The 17,508-nt window shown below is 42.4% G+C and overlaps 1 protein-coding gene across 2 annotated transcripts in view; it reads left to right on the top strand.

Moving 5' to 3' along the window:
* Positions 1–17,508, top strand: part of HHATL (hedgehog acyltransferase like) — a 171,819-nt gene that overhangs the window by 26,881 nt on the left and 127,430 nt on the right. For both annotated transcript variants that reach the window (XM_078665309.1, XM_078665310.1), the window contains exons 2-3: positions 12,212–12,360; positions 16,091–16,158. In XM_078665309.1, the coding sequence (XP_078521435.1) occupies positions 12,255–12,360; positions 16,091–16,158 (174 nt within the window). In that variant the 5' untranslated portion in view covers positions 12,212–12,254. The remainder of the gene's footprint in view (positions 1–12,211; positions 12,361–16,090; positions 16,159–17,508) is intronic.

The following is a 17,508-nucleotide window of genomic DNA, read 5'->3' on the forward strand; positions in this document are numbered from 1 at the left end:
GAGAGAAGGCCAGGTCGTGATGCGTAAGGTTTTATTTTTTTTAACACTTTTCCAGAACGGCTAGGCAGTCTCTCATTGGCACCGGGGGATGAATCGGTGATGGTAAGGATACTCTGGTCTGGAGCTTAAGCTGGATGCCTTTGTTCGTCTCCGATAGATAGTTCCCAGGTCCGTAAATTCAGGTCACACTGAAGAGAACTCCCGCCAGTGGATGGTTGAAAAAGAAACAAAAGGACACAGTTTCAGGGAGACGTTATCACGCCAATTGTATTACCCAAGGGAAACCGGGAGTGCAGGGAACACCGCTGTCTGTGCGTGCGTAATCGTATCGCCGGGCAGCTGGAACACACGTGAAGGTAGGGGTGCTCGTGATGAAGAGTTTTGGCTTAAAAAAAACTACAGAAAAGAAAGGAGAGGAAAGGAGGGGGGGACGGGTATGAGCAAGGTCTTACACGGACGGCTCCCCTGCCTCCCAACCCAACCCAAGACTTTCCGCCGTACCTGGAACAGCCACGCTCCTCCGGGAACGTGGCTCGGCGACTCGTGGGGTCATTGGCCTCCAGGCTCTGCCGGTCCCTGCTCGATCCTCGGCTCTCTCCGGGCGCCGTATTCTTCCTCCGGTCTTGGCTCTACTGGGTCGCAGTCTTCCCTCCTCCGCTCTTCCGAAAACGCCACCAGAACTCCTTCCGACCGCTCTCCGGTGTCTGTGCACGCCCACCGTTGTACTTCCTTCCTTTTTACCAATGGCGGGCCACTGACGTCCATGAAGGGCGGGACTTTGTTGAACGGGCAGGCCCAGTTAAAGGTGCTGACTTTGTTTTCGTCTTCTGTGGTGGTGCTAGGGAGTGAGCTTTCACTGCTCCATTCATCCTGTGGGGAACGGACACAAGGAGGTGATGGAGGTATCGCTGCCCACCATTCCCTATCGGGGACAGCTGGGGAGGCCGGCGGGCTCGCCCTGTCACAAAACCCAATTAACTCTTGTAGGCTTGGGTATTATATCTATTGTTAAGTAACTGTGCCTGCAAATGATTTTTTTCAATATACTTAGTTCAACAGTTTGAAATATACAACAATGTTGGTAAGTCCCAGCCGGTGGCTTACAATTGAACAATCAACAATTCAATTAGTTCATTTGTGTCACAATAAATCTACCAGAGACACTCTTCAAACGGGTGTGATTTTTTTTCAAGATACAAACTTTTTTAATGGAAACATGAAAGGGTACAAAAGACTGGAACAATAGACAGTGACCGAGGTTAACGGATGATATGCTCAAACTTATACCTCAGGGTCATTAGTGTAAGCATCTATTCCAAACAAATACATGATCGGAAAATGAGCCTGATTAATACATACATCAATTCCTATGGGAAAATAAATCACTGCGGAAATAGATGAGGTTGTCGACGTTTCGGTCTCTTTGGTGTATACATCCTTCAGACCATCTTCAGGATGGAAAGAAAGCTATTCAAGAGCTTAAAGTATGTCCAAATAAATTGTAACACTGTGACCGAAGCAATCCACAGGGATTTGCTTGTGGTAAAGCTCGCATTGCTCGAGCTAAAAAATGGGGCAAGGCTCCTCCGATGAACCACTTTCACTGCAGACGGCGTGCTTCGGTCAGAGTATTACAATTTGTTTGGACATACTTTAAGCTCTTGAATAGCTTTCTTTCCGGAGTCTATGATCAGGAAGATTTTTGTCCTTTATTGACTTAACCAGGATTAGGAATTACATTTGAAGTGCGCATTAGGGTCATACAACATTTTCAATTCACCGTCCTGAAGAAGGTCTGAATGATGTATACACCACAAAGACTGAAACGTCAAAAACCTCATCTATTTCCACAGTGATTTATTTTCCCATAGGAATTGATGTCTGTATTGATCAGGCTCATTTTCCGTTTATGTATTTGCTTGGAATAGATGCTTACACTAATGACCCTGAGGTATAAGTTCTAGCATATCATCTGTTAACCTCGGTCATTGTTTATTGTTCCAGCCTTTTGTACCCTTTCATGTTTACATTAGAAAAGTTTGTATCTTGAAAAACACACCCGTTTGAAGAGTATCTCTGGTAGATTTATTGTGACACAAATTAACTTTTATCAGTTCAGCAGGAAACAAGTGCTGGTTTTAGCATACATCAATAATGCTGCTTAGGAGTTTTACTGGACCACAGAGGAGGGTTATTTTGTATGTTAGGCATCTCTTTTATTCTATGGAATTTCACTGTCTTTAATGGTTTGGGCTTAAAGAATTTACAGTACCTCTCATAACATGCTCTATAAACTTTGTTAAAAGTACTGAATGAGTTGTTTTTTTGTTTTTTCGAGGTGTGGGCTGTTTTACACTTCGCAAGCAGAATCCGATAAGCGTACAATCTGTGATTTTATAAATTATATCACTTTTACAGTGAAAACTCCAAAATGGATATTCCCATGTTTCCTTTTGTATTTTGAATTTGTGGTGCATGAACAGTAGGATGTTGCCTTCCTTCTCAGTGAAGCTTTGTTACTTATTCGTGTCAACGAGGTTCTGATTGACTCCTAAGTGTTGGGACTATCTGCTGTCACTTTTATCAAGTCATAGATTCAGTCCTTGAGATATGAGGATTGTGATGGCTTTACTCTACAGCTGGAGTGCAATGTAGAACCCCATGGGAATTGTGGTGCTTTTACAGTTATTCACGACGCTAATAATGCAAGAAGTGCTTAAGTTAACCAAACACGAAATGGCAGGGTATCTGAAGGTTGTTTGCATCATATCTTAGATTGGAACATTAAAACTGTCCTTTTTTGTTTTATGGACGGACTCCAATTTAGTATCATAAATGGACACATGTAATCAGCTCCTTATGGATCTGGAACCACTTTTTTGCATTTGGTTCCAGTAGTCATGTTGATGTTTTTTATTTTATGTGATCATGTGAGGTTAAATTGGAACTGTATAATTGTCAATTTCACTGCAGGTGATCAACAGTACAACTCATACAAAAGTTTTGAGCATTGATATAACAAAATAGATCCTGGCATCAAATGTAGAAATCGGAATATCCATCCGGATATAAATGCATTACTGTTTAGGGCTGATATTAGCATTTTTACTGTGTCCCTATAATTTCCCTTGAGCACTACATGCGAAATAAAAGTAGGACTAGGAAGCTGTAATGTTAATGGCCTGCCACAGACACTATCGTAAGGAAAGCAGGGTAAATTATGTGGCTTGAATTTACAATGATGCCGTAGTGAAAAATAAAATGGCTTTATTCAACAAAGTGGTCTAAATATATGGAGAATTGCTTTCCTGATTATAATAAAAATGAACTGATAATGCCTGCATATGCAGTCATAAATTCCAATCAGTTTGTAGTTGTGTCCATCAAATCTTGTATGACAGGCCCAGACTTCACCTTATTCTTTTTATACTACTTACCTACTAACATATGCATGTTGATTTCAGAGCTGTCTGTACTTAATTTATTCGTAGTTCTGGATTTATACACACTACTGTATTAGAAGCATGGTTCATGTCCAGAGAGAAGAATGTAGGTGACCCCCCCTTCAGTCATTGATTGTGTTGAATCAGCCCGTCATCCATTTCAGAAGGTGCCATTCACCTCTTGGATCACTCACTCCAGATGATTATGTCAGTCTCACCATCATGCTATTGGCTATTCAGGATATTAATCCCCCTTCAAGGGAAGGTTTTGTTTGCAAGGTATGAGGTACATGTTTGCAGCAGCATGGGGACCTGACCGGACTATTTAGACAGCGCAGAACCCATCTTGAATCGAAGGTTGCCCCCACTAAAATCAGCACATTTTCCACGTTAACGAAGTGCTTACTTGAAATATGATCTTCATAAGACTATAAATGCAACATAAGCTCTTACTTATGAAGAAACTGTATTTTTGCATGCCCAAAAACCACATCAAAAATGCAAACCAAATAATTTTATTACAAATTAGAGCAGATATGTATTGTACTACGCATATGTATTTTTCTTGCTCTTACTTAATTACCTTAAAATAATGTTTGGAATTTTACGGGTATGGCTTTTGTTGTTGGAGGCCATCGCTCTGAGGTGATTTTAATGTTTCTGCCTTCTTAGCTTCACTTTCAACACCCTGAACCTGAACTTTTAGTCCTTCTTGTATCTATACTGCCATTAGGAGACAGGAATATTAGTCGTTTTTATCTCGCCAACTCTTAGGAGAGTGGACTTCTAGTCCTTCTTTTATCTTCGCTGTTCCTTGCAGCCTGAACTTTTCGGTTTTTTTCTTCCTCTCTTGTACTTAGGTGCCTGGGCTTTTAGTCCTTTTTTGAGTCGCTTTCCTAATTCTGTAGCTCTATAGCTTGCCCCCTCAAGCTCCCCCCTCCTTCCCACCCACTTTTTTGAACTCGAAATCACTGTAGTGTTATAAAATATTTTCACATCTAGGCACAGTAAGGATATTCTGCATTTCTTTGTTCCTATAATAAGATTATTATCTGCCATGTCCTATCATCATTTGGTGCAGGTTTTCATCTATTTGCTTCCATTCCCGAGGCCAGAGATGAAATTAAATTCCATAACTTGCGAATGACGCTGTTTACTCAGTGATTTATTGACCCAATTGTTTTTTTTTGCAGAACATTGTGAGTTTATTGCTTGTTGGTGCTGTGCAGAACACCACTTTATAACAAGATGTAATTAATTTGTGCTGTAATTACGCAACTATCAATATAGTACATTTGAAACTGCAAGATATTGAAGACTGCTCGGCAAGATGGCCGCTGACAGGCCGTAGGGAGAAGTCGTGATCTCTCCTCTCCTCTCCCTCCTTGTTACGAGGAAAATGGAATGGAAGGTATGCGGCACACCATCCCTCTAGATGGTGAAATGATAGAACCCCCTGAGAGACATGAGAAGTAGGGGAGAAAGGCTTTCGTGAAGAATAATGTTCTACAGAGTCGGAGTGAATAAACCGACAGTGAACTCACCTTTCGTCTTTGAGTCGGGCTGCCCTCCCGTAACAGCGCGACTGGCTCTGACCATTAAAGAGAGCCTGAGTCATTCTCTCCGGCTCCTAGAAGGAATTGCTGGCAGGAGCCGGTACTACTGGTGCCGGGTGAGGAGGATTGTAATGGCTCCGAAACCTCAAAGAACCGCAAGGGAGCAAAAGGAAGATAAGGAAAAGGCACTATGGAGCGACCCTGATGCCCCAGCGGCAAATCTACGGGCAAAAACAGCTCTTCGTAAGGCGGAGGAGCGATCGGCTCAGCGGGACATGGATCTGGGTAAAGCTGTCGGTGGCGCTGGTGCAGCGAACCAGAAGGAAAAGAAGGAGAAATTGAAGGAGAAAATCACTTCAAACAGGAGGAATGACACTGGGGTTAAGATTTCGGAGCAGACGGTACTAAGACAGCCTACGGTGCTCGAGGCGTTCTCCCCTGTGATGGCGGCGGCGGCGAGCGCGAACGCTAAAGTGACAGCAAACGCTAGAGCAGCTGCTAAGGTGATCGTGCAGACCTCGCAGACCCCGCGCCTCCCAGCTTCAGGGCTTGCCCCCCCAGCGGAATTGCAGGGCACAACTGAAAGACTTACCCAGGGAACTGTGGCGGGTGTACAGGGGGCAGAAACAGCAATGGAGCAGCTGCCAGGACAGGCTCCGATATACTCCGGGCATAATGATGTGGACCTAACAGAGGCAGCGGCAGGTAGAGTGCATACGCTGTCGAGGGTAGAGATTCACGGCTCCGATAGTACTATCGTGGATTCCCAGACCCCACAGACTCCAGCGGCACCACAGACATTGCAGGTAACACAGGAGCGGGGGCAGGAGCAGCTTATCTCTGAGGTTGAAGAGCGGAGGGACGTAACAACAAAAATAACCGCAGTCAGACAAGAAATTAAAGCATGTCCACAGATCGGAGGTGATAAGCAAAAGGAGTCAGGATCGATATTACAAGGTAACACTGACGACTTGGTATATGCTCTGGATACTGGGGGCATAGAGGAGCAAGATGGAGGTGGGGAGATAATACCTGTGTTAATGGTGCCTCAGACTGAGGAGACTGATGAGATTGTGTTAGAATCCGATCCGCAGCCCAGGGATACCAGCTTATACCCTGGCTTAAATCCTGGCTCACCCAGTGATGACTGTTTCTACTCCCTTAATGAGGGTGGGGAGGAGGAGGAGGGGGCTGCGGGGGGGGGGGGCTGAAACAGGCTCTGAATCTGCTTCTGCTTCAAGATGCTCAGATATGGAAAGCGAGTTACTCGCTTCTGGATTAGACTCTGATACCTCAGAGGTGGGGGAGGATACAGTTCATAATCCGCCCCTCAGACGCAAATCAAAAAGTCTTATGAGAAAGCGACGGAGTAGATCAAAAAGTGGGGCAAGCGCCCTACAAGCAGAGGTTGTAAAAAGGCTGGACTGGGATTATTCTGCGACTTCACAGTTGTATCAAGAAGCGGCGGGGACCGTCCTATTGCAAGATCAACCACAGAGGCAGAGTCAAGGTCAAGGGCCCCTGGGATTTGATACGATGTATTCAATGTTGAAGCAGATCCAGTTGGAGGCCAGAGTGGAGAGTCGTAGAGCGAGGCAAGAAAGTAAGAAGATACAAGGGTCCCTTCGGAAGGTGAATAAGCTATATGCAGACCTAGTGGGAAGAGTTTCAGAAGTGGAGGAAAGAGCTGGTAATTTGGAGGATGAAGTCAGCAAATGGCAGGAATTTAAACAGGATCAAGAAAGAACTACATCAGACGTTTTATGGAAACTTGAAGATTTTGAGAATAAACAATGAAGGAATAACATAAGACTACTGGATGTGGCAGAGGGGAAGGAGGGGCAGGATGTGAGGGCATATGTAATCGAGTTACTCAGAGGAGCACTGCCAGAGATAACAGGCTGGAATTGGGAAGCTGAAATACAGCAGACGCATAGATTTCCATTTGCACAGAGTAAGGGTAATATGTCAGCCAAACCTAGAGCAATACTTATATATGTAGGAAACTACCTCTTGAGGGAAGAAATTATGGCGAAGGCAAAACCTCAAGCTAAATGTCGGTATCATGATGTGGAATTTTTTGCAAGGCCTGACTTCTGCCACACGACAGTTGAGAGGAGATGGAGGATGAGGGAGTTAATAACTCCATTTCAAAAACTAGGATGTGAGGCATACTTATTGTTCCCTAGTCGATTAAAAGTAGTAAGAAATGGACAGTTCAAGATTTTCTATTCTGAGATTAAGGCCCAAGAATATCTGGCATGGTTGAAAGAGAATAGAGCTCAGGCTACTAAGGATGGCACGGTGGCTGTGATCTCTCATGGAAGTCGAAAGACTTAGTAAAAGATGTTTAAAAAACTAGTCTAGCTAATGATTTAAGTGGGGAGAAGAAGAAGAAAATAGGTGTGGGGGGGGTAAATAGAGAAAACAAGGAAGAGTGGTGTGTTTTTTTTTCTTTTTTCGGAGGGTGTAGGGGCAGGGAGTTGAGAGGGCGCGGCAATCCCATGGGGTCACAGTTGCCACATATAGGTCTCATGGACCTATTTGCCAGTAGGGGGGGTGGGATCGTCAGGGTGTGCTTCCAGGGGAGGGGGTGGGGACGTAGGGGAGGTAAGGGGCACAACATAAGGGAATACTACAGAAAAATACGAAGAAATCAAAAGGCAATAAACGATAAGCAATTTTAGAGTGTATATTTGATGAATGGAATATTTGAATCAAAGCGATTGAAATGGTTTGGGCAATTACCTGACGTTTTTTAATGGCTACACGGATAATGTCATGGAACTCATGCGGCCTGAATGACAGGCAGAAGAGGCAGAAGGTCTTTATCTTGCTAAAAAATATGAGAGTTGATTTCTTACTTTTACAAGAAACGCATATTATGGCATCTGAAGTATATCTGTTGGAACAGTTGGGGTTCTCAGTTCTAGCTTTCTCAAGACAGGGCTCTAGGAATGGGGGGTGACAATACTATCAAGACGGAGGGGTACTACCATTAGGAAGAAACTGGAAGATGCTTGGGGGAGGTGGGCTCTGGTAGAGTGCATGGTTGGGGAGGAATGGATAACTTTAGGCTCTATTTATGTATCTACTGGGGATGACCCGGAAATATTTGACTTTTTAGATGTGGAGTTGGCTACCTGGGCATCCCGTATTATACTTGGAGGGGACTTTAACATTAATGGAGCAGGGGGGCTGGGATTAGGGGTAGGACCCCGTATACAGTATCAAGGAAGGAAGAGAAGAGTTTTTTGTGCAGTTTGTTCCTTGGCTAGGAACAATGGCTTAAGAGACCTCTGGGATACTCTAAAGCCTGAAGAGAAAGGATATAGTATTACTCTGCACCGCATAGGGTGAGTGCAAGACTAGACTATTTTTTGGTCCCTAGCAATTGCTCATCTAATTTCCAGATTGAGAGGATGCCACGCCTACTGTCTGACCATAATCCTCTAATTTTAAGCTTAGCTACGACATCGATTCCTAGGGGGGTTACATTGTGGACATTTGAGAGAGAGCTTTTGGAGGATGAGATATATATCCAACATATGACGCACTGGATTGAGGGATATTTGGCAATAAATAGGGGCAGTACAACAGATGGTATGGTATGGGATAGTTTTAAGGCGGGGGTGCGGGGGGATACCTTGAGTTATAGTGCAAATAAAAGGAAGCAGGAGCAACGGAGAAACCAGGTATTAAAAAGTGAGATACTTCTAGCTGAGGAAGAGCTGAGTGAATGTGCAGCAACAGGCAATTTATTGGAGGATGCACTTAATAAATTAGCAAAGATAAGAATGGAGGCAGAGGAAGGCATAGCAACCAGGGCAGCAAAAATATATGTTGCAAATAGAGAGAAATGTCATGAGGTTAGCGAAATGGTGGGGCGAACGTTGGCAGTACGGGCAAGGCAAAAAACAGCGATAGGAGAGGTAAGGGCGATTAAGGATAGCTCTGGGAAACTGGTGACGGATACACAGGAGATTAGAGAAGTCTTTAGACAGTTTTATATGAAGCTATATGAAGAGCAGCAAGGGAAGGATTTAGGGGAAATTGCACTGTATCTAAAGAATATTCCAAGGGTGGTGTTAGAAGATCAAGAACGACAGAGACTGGATACTCCATTAGATTTTCAGGAGATTGAAGCGGCTCTTATGAGTCTCTCTTCTGGAAAGGCAGCAGGACCAGATCAGATACCATTAGAGTTCTTTAGGGTATTCTGGAAAGTATTGGGGAAGGATATGGTGAAGACTATCCAGCAGGCGCAGACGGGGGCGTCTGTGCCAGGCTAATGGTCTGGCGCAGAAATTGTGGTTATATTAAAAAAAGGAAAATCGACTAAGGACCCCGGATCTTATAAGCCTATAACACTTATGAATGCCAACACAAAGGTCTATTCAAAAGCCTTAGCAATAAGATTTGCAAGCGTTATAACACCATTAGTCACTAGCAACCAACATGGATTCATACCAGGGCGTGGACCTACTCATCATACTCGGAAACCTATCACCTTATTTGACACCATGGAAGTCACAGGGGACCCGATGGCGGCACTGTTTTTAGATGCCGAGAAGGCGTTCGATCGGGTCTCCTGGGACTATCTATGGTGTGTTTTAATGAGGGCAGGATTTGGAGAAAGTTTTGTCACCGCAATAAAAGCACTATATAGGGATCCGGAGCAGCTGTCAGGGTAAATTCAGGATCAACTAGGCCGATTCAAATTAAGAGGGGAACAAGGCAGGGGTGCCCGTGCTCCCCCCTGTTGTTTGCCATGTATTTGGACCCTCTGATCCGGAGGATGGAAATGAATGAGAATATTGCTCCATTGATCACGCATAGGGGGGAGTGCAAGATACTTGCATACGCTGATGATGTGGCAGTTCTTACATCAACACCCACGGAGGCTATTAGATATGTGGAATTGGAGGCAAAACATTTTGGAAGGGTATCAGGTTATTCCTTAAATACCAATAAGACGCAAATAGTTAAAAATGATAAGGTGGTATGTCACGATCAGCGGGTGGTGCAGACAGGTTTATACCTTGGGATTACAATTACTTCAGAACTAGATAAGGTGGTGGAATTAAACATAGCCCCTATTATAGCTAAGGTTGGAAGGGATATAGATAGGCTCCATAACCTGCATTTGTCGATAGTTGGTAGAACAAACATCATTAAGATGCTTGTACTACCAAAATTCCTATATATATTTAGGGCAATTCCGCTGATGTTTGATAACTCCTGGTTTAATAAGCTAGAAGTTATGATTAATAGGTTTATCTGGTCCAAAGGAAAGACTAGGAGAGCACTACGTTTTATGGCACTCCCAAGAGAACGAGGAGGCTGGGCATTACCAGATTTAAAACTTTATTATCGGGCTGCTGCCTTACAATACATGGTGGGTTTAATAGGTGGAGCGGAGGTGGAGGGGGAGGATGAACTGGGGACCTTAGCAATATATGGTCTTTTGTTGGGGGATGAGGCGAATAATGTTCTCCTTAGACATTTTGATTCAGCTTATTTTAAGAGGACTCGCTTTAAGACTCTTATGGCAGCATACAACATCTGGAAGGCCTTTAGTAAGAGATATGGCTTGGGCAAAAATAATAGATATACAAGAATGAGGAATAATCCAGATTTCCCTTATGACATCTTCTCTGATGCAGTTTTTACAGTATGGGTGAGAAAGGGAATTACGAGGATTGGTGATCTGATGGGGTCTCAGGGCTTGATGCAGTTTTCAGAGATCATGGCAAAGTATGGGATAGAAACAAGACATTTTTTTAAGTACCTTCAAGTAAGAAGCTTTCTGGTAAATAAAAGAGGGGGGCCTGCTGGATATGAAAAAAACGCTATATTGGAGGTGGTACAGGAAGGAGTTAGTTGCACTATTAAGAGGTTCTATTCTGAATTAATAGAAACAAAACAGGATGATATGGAGAAATGGGGGGAAAGTTGGGCAAGTAAGCTGGAGGTAGAAGCGGATTGTTTTAAATTATCATTAGAGTTGGATCAGAATGTTTTGTGTTCTGCAGCACTCCAGGCGCAGCACTATAAGACACTGTACCGGTTATATTATACTCCGGCAAAAATTGCGCAATGGAGGGCTGCAACGGGCATTAATTGCCCAAGATGTGGAACTCTGCATGCTGATATAGTACATGTATTTGCAACATGTCCACACTTATCCATAATACTGAAAGAAATTGAGATTTTTGTTCAAAGGGCATTGAGAATACCAGTTAACTTAACCCCCTCGTTAATATTGCTGGGTGTGAATCCGGATGGTATTCAGGGGGAAGGATGCTATTTTATTTTTGTGGCTATGGCGGTATTAAGATTGTGTATCGCTTCAGCATGGCTCGACCCATTACCACCGACATACCAACAGTGGCTAGCCAGGATTCTTAATATATATAATTTGGAAAAAGCAATTTATGCTAGAAAAGGGAAGAAAGGGAGGAAGCTAGGATTAAAAATATGGGAACCAATAACTGTTTGGAAGGAGGAGACTTAGCACAATAGGACTGTATAGGGGGATGGAATAGTTAATGATATGATTATCTCATGCTTTAGGTTTGTTTTACTCCTGATGTTTTCCTATTCGAATGCCTTTCCTTTTTTTGAATTTTCGATTTTTTCTTGTTTCTATCATTTGCTTTTCTGTAGAAAGTTTAATTGATGGTATGTAATGTTGTGCTCCTTACCCTCGGTTTAGGGGGGGAAAAACTATGTAAAAAAACCTAATAAAAAAAATTAAAAAAAATTAAACTGCAAGATATTTGCTGTTTAGGCAGAAGCTCATGGTTATTGTCCAATATTACTGGGCAGGTTTATCGAAAGATTCCGTAGTATCTTGGATTACACAAAAAGCATACATCCCCAGAAAAATAAATGTAAATTAAAGAGAGGACCAAGAGAAACTTCCCGCGTCGTAATGAGAGATTCACCACCTGTTAAATATGTCTCATGACAATTCTTATTTCACTCCAGAAAAAGACAGGTGGGTATCTAATGATACAGAAGGACATGTATTGTATACCTGCACATTACAGAACGTTACTGTATGTATAGGAGTATTGCTAACATTGTGTGGTGTAGAGCGCTTATGTTATTATAATCTTTAGCTGTACAGTTTAGCACAATTTACCATAAAAAAATAGAACTGGAAAAATAAGAATTACATTTTTCTCTTTCCTTCTGCTTTTCTAGATCTGTTTTTCAACTGAGGGTCCCGTGGGGTTGATCAGCCAGCATGGGGGTGAAAGCTGCATTGCCGCAGTATGAGTTGGGGTTCTATGCCTTGGTTTTGACATGCGCCTTGGCATACTCTGCAAATGGAATCTTTGAAGCGTCTAGTGGTAAGACTTATACTTCTGTCTCAGAAACCTAAACTGTGTCTTTCAAATAAAGCACATTTCCAAGACCCACTTCTATAGCAAGTTGAGCTCTGTTGGAGCACAGTTTTCCGAGTTCTTCGCAGATAGGGTAGTCACAGATGGTATTTTTGAGAGTAACACATGTCATTTTACTTGTGTGAATTTGTACTGATTTTCCAAATTGAGTGTGGCAACAAACAGTTCATGTTTTAGTAGACTTTATAACAAAACTGGGGATAGATTGGGCATAACTGGCAATTTTAATTGGCGCATCAGAGAGAAAATAGATGTTAATTGAAATTGAACAGCCCGGGCATGCACCTTCTGGTAGAGTTTTCTAGACCAATACATAGTTTGCTTGCTTGGTGTATCGTGGGCATGCTTGGCTGATGTACCACAATCTATCAGTGGCACACACAACACCATTTTATATCCAAAGATATTCAAAATATCAAAATGTTCTACTTAGCAATTTTCAGTCACAGAGATCCTTGGGAAATGAATCGTGGTTCAACAAAATCTGAAACTCAGTTCATTAAGATTTATTTACAAAACTGATCAAATGGAGGAGTTTTATGAATTAGTGTTAATGAACTGAGAGTGATCATTATTTTAATCAGATACCAGCCTCTATTTAGTCTTTATTCACTCCTTCGTTTGACAGATATGGGACTGAAGCACTGATAGACAGTATCTGCTAAAGTATTTTCAAGGAGGCAGTGACATTGGACCGGATTAGATGTTGAAAGTGCTGAATCTGTGAGGGTTTTCTGTGGACTTTCCTCCAGCACAGGGACAGTATATTGGAAGAAATTCCCCAGGGCAGATGATCTTCCTGATCTAGCGCCTAGCACAAATGAGAAGAATTTATATTAAAACCTAAATGTAAATCAGGTCCCTAGTTTGTCACTAGCTGGGACCAGTGCTTCATGTGTCTTTATGATATTTAAATAAACAGGACAATAAAATATTACCATGGACACAAAAGTGGCCAATTGAGGAAAAAAATTGGTGCAAGAGGCTAATTTATCTTAGACCTATTGGTCAGCAGTCTGGTTCCAGAGTTTCCTATCCCCAATTCCTGGGGCTCACGTTTACTTCCCATAAATTTTAAGAAATTGGTTTGCATTAGTTTGCGGATGACTCAAACATTATTTCAAGGAGGAGGTAGCAGTGGGAATGGAAGCATCAATATGAAAAAAAAGAATGTATGATGTTATTACACCTACTAATACCACGCATGCCATTACAACACAGGTATTACTTCTCTAGTGCATTTACAATGACCTGCCATTACAACGACCTGCGCATTCTTTGACCACGCATATGCTTTTACCAAGCATGCCATTACAATGCAAAGGCATGCATGGTACAGGCATACACTTGGTAAAAGTGATTAAGGTAAGTAACACTACACCTACCCAACCCCCTACCCCTCAGCCCTTGCCGTACCCTAAACCCTAAAACACTACCCCTGCATGACACCGACCCAATCCTTTTCCTACCCTAAACCCTAAAACAACACTACCCCTACACAAACCCCCGGTCCTCTCCATACCCTAAACCCTAAAACACTACCCCTGTACGACCCCCTGACCACCAATTCTTTCCCTACCCTAAACCCTAAAACAGCACTACCCCTGCACGACCCCTACCCCTGGCCCCCAGTCCTCTCCCTACCCTAAACCCTAAAAACACTACCCCTGTACGAGCCCCCAACCCCCAATCCTCATGCTTACCCTAAACCCTAAAACACTACACCTGCATGACCCGCTGACCCCTAGTATTTGCCCTACCCTAAACTCTAAAACACTTCCCCTGCATGACCCTCCCCCCCCCTCGGCCCGTAAATTAGTAACCCCCACCCCAGGCCCAATCCCCCTCACCTTTCTCTCCTCGTGGTTTGTGCGGTGGAGGCAGCTCATCTGAGGGGCGGTACACATTGTTGTGAGGAAGCAAAAGAGTTTCTGTTTACTCACAACGACGTGGATCGCCTATCTTTTTTTTTTTTATAACATATGAGCTTTTTCCATACATACATTTAAAAGGAAATTCGTTGCTAAGGCATGCGTAGTAAAAGTACATATGTTGCAAAAAAATGCTTAGTAAAGTCTACGCATTGTTACAACGCATGAGTGGTAATGGTATGCGAGGTAAATGCCACGATGTAATAGCGGTTTACCCCAAAAAAAAGTTTATTGGGCCATCTTCATCTGAAAAGCACAGAGGTCTGAACTTCCTAATTAGTTGGGCTAGAATCGTAACAAAGATGTGCGGGAATGAGAGCCAAGACCTGAGAAACTCTGCATGAGAGAGGTTTCTCAGCTGACGTGTAATATCACGGCTACATTTAGCATGGAGGTGTTTAAAAAGAGGTGAATCACTCTAGGATAGCACCCTATTTTAAGACTGTCTAGGAAAGCAAATAACATTGAATGGTTGAGGGTATCAAATGTTGCCTACAAGTCCAACAAGATGAGATCAATGACATAGCTGGCACTTGCAGTGCAGTGCACCTCAGTGGTATGAGTTTAAGGAACCACTTCCATGTGGTACTTTGGCCTTCATTCAGCTTGATAGGGATCAAGCATGGAGTAAATTCAGAAATTGATGCAACTGCACAACTCTTTCAATTTGAGTTCCACAATGGGGAAGAACAGGAATCTGCCAAATGAGTCAGAATAGGACAAGAGAGATTTTTTTTTAAAAAAGGTGGCAGTTCATTGAAGAATAAGAATTATTTGCCATGGCAAAAGGATCATTGGTGAGTTGCTGGTATATGGGGGAAATTAACTCAGGGAGCAGCCCCAGATTTCTATAGGTAAAATATTTGCGGCCCTTGTGAGGATAACACTGGTAGCTCTCAAAGGAAAACACTGCTTTGTACTCATGTGAAATCCGGTCTGAAAGGAATAGTACAAAAACCAGACACTGAAGCAAACTACAACAGGGCTAAAATCTTACATTATGAGATAATAAATGCATGACTCACACAAACAATTCAATAACCCCTGAAAAGCAGTATTTATTTGTCGTATTTATTGCATGACAATTATTTAAACTTAAAAAAGAATGTTGCACATACTTGATAAACCATTCACGTAGGGAATGTTGATAGAAAGAATTTAGCAACCAAAATTTGGGAGGTAAAGATGCAGACGTTTTACGATGACAAGAGCTGAGCTTATAAAGCGTAACTTTAAGCTACAGTGGCAAAATGTAAGAATATTTTAAGTAAGGCAAGTTTACAGTGTACCCTGAAACTTTTGTACGCTTTTGAGCAACTAGCCTTTCAAATTCAATGACTGTTAGATTTGTTAGTTTAGACCTACCCAGAAAATGTAAACAGTTAAATAATGATTGTACTTTATTATTTAAGGAACAGGATCAGGCATGTGGTCTATGTGTTAGCTTCCATGGAAAAACTTTCATCTAATTTGGGTGCATCAACTTGTACAAATTCCTCTATCATGAGCAAATTAAAATCTCCATGTGCCTCGATTGTTATATCTGCCATAGGTGGAAACCCTTAGGTACATCTAAAATCCCACTATCATTTAGTATACAAACATTTGTCATTTGCATCTCTGTCTAACCCAGTCATTTCAGTGTACCGTGTTAAAAGTTAGCCATTTTTACAAATAAGGCATTGTATGTTCTTTATTAAAGGCATAACTTGTTTTCTTTGTTGCTCTGATGGTGTGGTTTTTAGAGAACATGGATAGGAAAACATTTAAAGAGAGTGTGAAAGCAGGATGGCAGTACCTTGGAAGAAAGATGGTAAGTTCCTAACAATATAGCCATGTGCAAATTCAAGTACTGAAGTTTATTTTCATTCGGTTTTAGGGTCGGATAATTGTAAAATTGTTTTACTGGCAAAAAAGCTCTTCAAAGGCACATGTAAATGATTTATTTATTTTCCAATCCTAAATATATAAGTATTGTGATTTACTGGTCTTTTATTGTCTAAATGATTGTATTCTTTGAGTCATTGTGGTTTTCTTCATCTGTGTTTCATCTTTATTTTTAAAGCGTGTTTCCCACTAATGTTATGTTTTGTTATCTGTATTTGTATAGTGCACTATCACCCGTGAGGGTATACCAGATCTTCACAGGTTAGTAAGGCTTGTCCCAGGGAGGGGGGACTTACTTGAAGAGCCAGGTCTTCAGGGGTGTATCTAAAAAATATTATAACAGCATGTCTATGCTTTAGCTAAAGGTGTATCCTACTGGCAACGTCCACAAGATCTTACCACACCTTTGTGCATTTGATTGCAGTCACTGGGCTCGGAAAATCATTTGTGATATTTCTGACTTTTTGTTTTGGGGTCAGGCCAATCTACAATGTTATTGGCAATGATAACGAAGAGGCAAAACAAGACACAAGCAAATTCATGCATTTTTCCTGAACCTAAAATAGTTTCTTTGTTTTTGAATTTGTTAGCCATTCATGTTTCTTCCAACTAATTAAAAAAAATGATTTTAGTTGTAAAGTCATAAAACCACCCTTGCCAAATCCAATAGCACTATCAACTCACTGATGTGCAGGAGCAGGTAAATCAGACTCCTTATATCAATCCACAAGCAATTGGTGCCTTCAGCCTTCTTAGCTACTGTCACTGGGGCCAAACATTCAGTGGCTTCAATTAGTTTGAAGTTTTTAAAGTTGCAACCTCCGCTCCCTGACCAAGAATGCAATCAAACTCTGGGACAACATCACCACCACCAGACCCGACGTAGTGTTCCTCACAGAGACCATACTCAAGGACTCCTCCACCCCGACATAACCACTGCCACTGCAACCGGCTACAAAATGATCCACTGGGACTGGCCAGGCAGACCCAGAAAAGGAATTGAATCATCCACCACCTCTGATGACCCGACATGGAACATCTCAACTTCCACATTCATGCCAATGCCAATTCACCATTAGAGGTACCGTCACCTACATACCAAGCATCAGGACAACAAGCCCCGTTCCTCAAACCTCCTCCAGTCCACCAACTGCACCAAGGGACTATTCCACATTGTCAGAGAATTCTCCTCTCCAGATACTGTCGAAAACACCATACAGCCCGCCCAGTCCCTCTGCAACTCACTCGCCGACTTCTTTCACACCAAGATTGCCAA

Source organism: Lissotriton helveticus, chromosome 10, assembly GCF_964261635.1.
Source record: "Lissotriton helveticus chromosome 10, aLisHel1.1, whole genome shotgun sequence".
Classification (NCBI taxonomy): domain Eukaryota; kingdom Metazoa; phylum Chordata; class Amphibia; order Caudata; family Salamandridae; genus Lissotriton; species Lissotriton helveticus.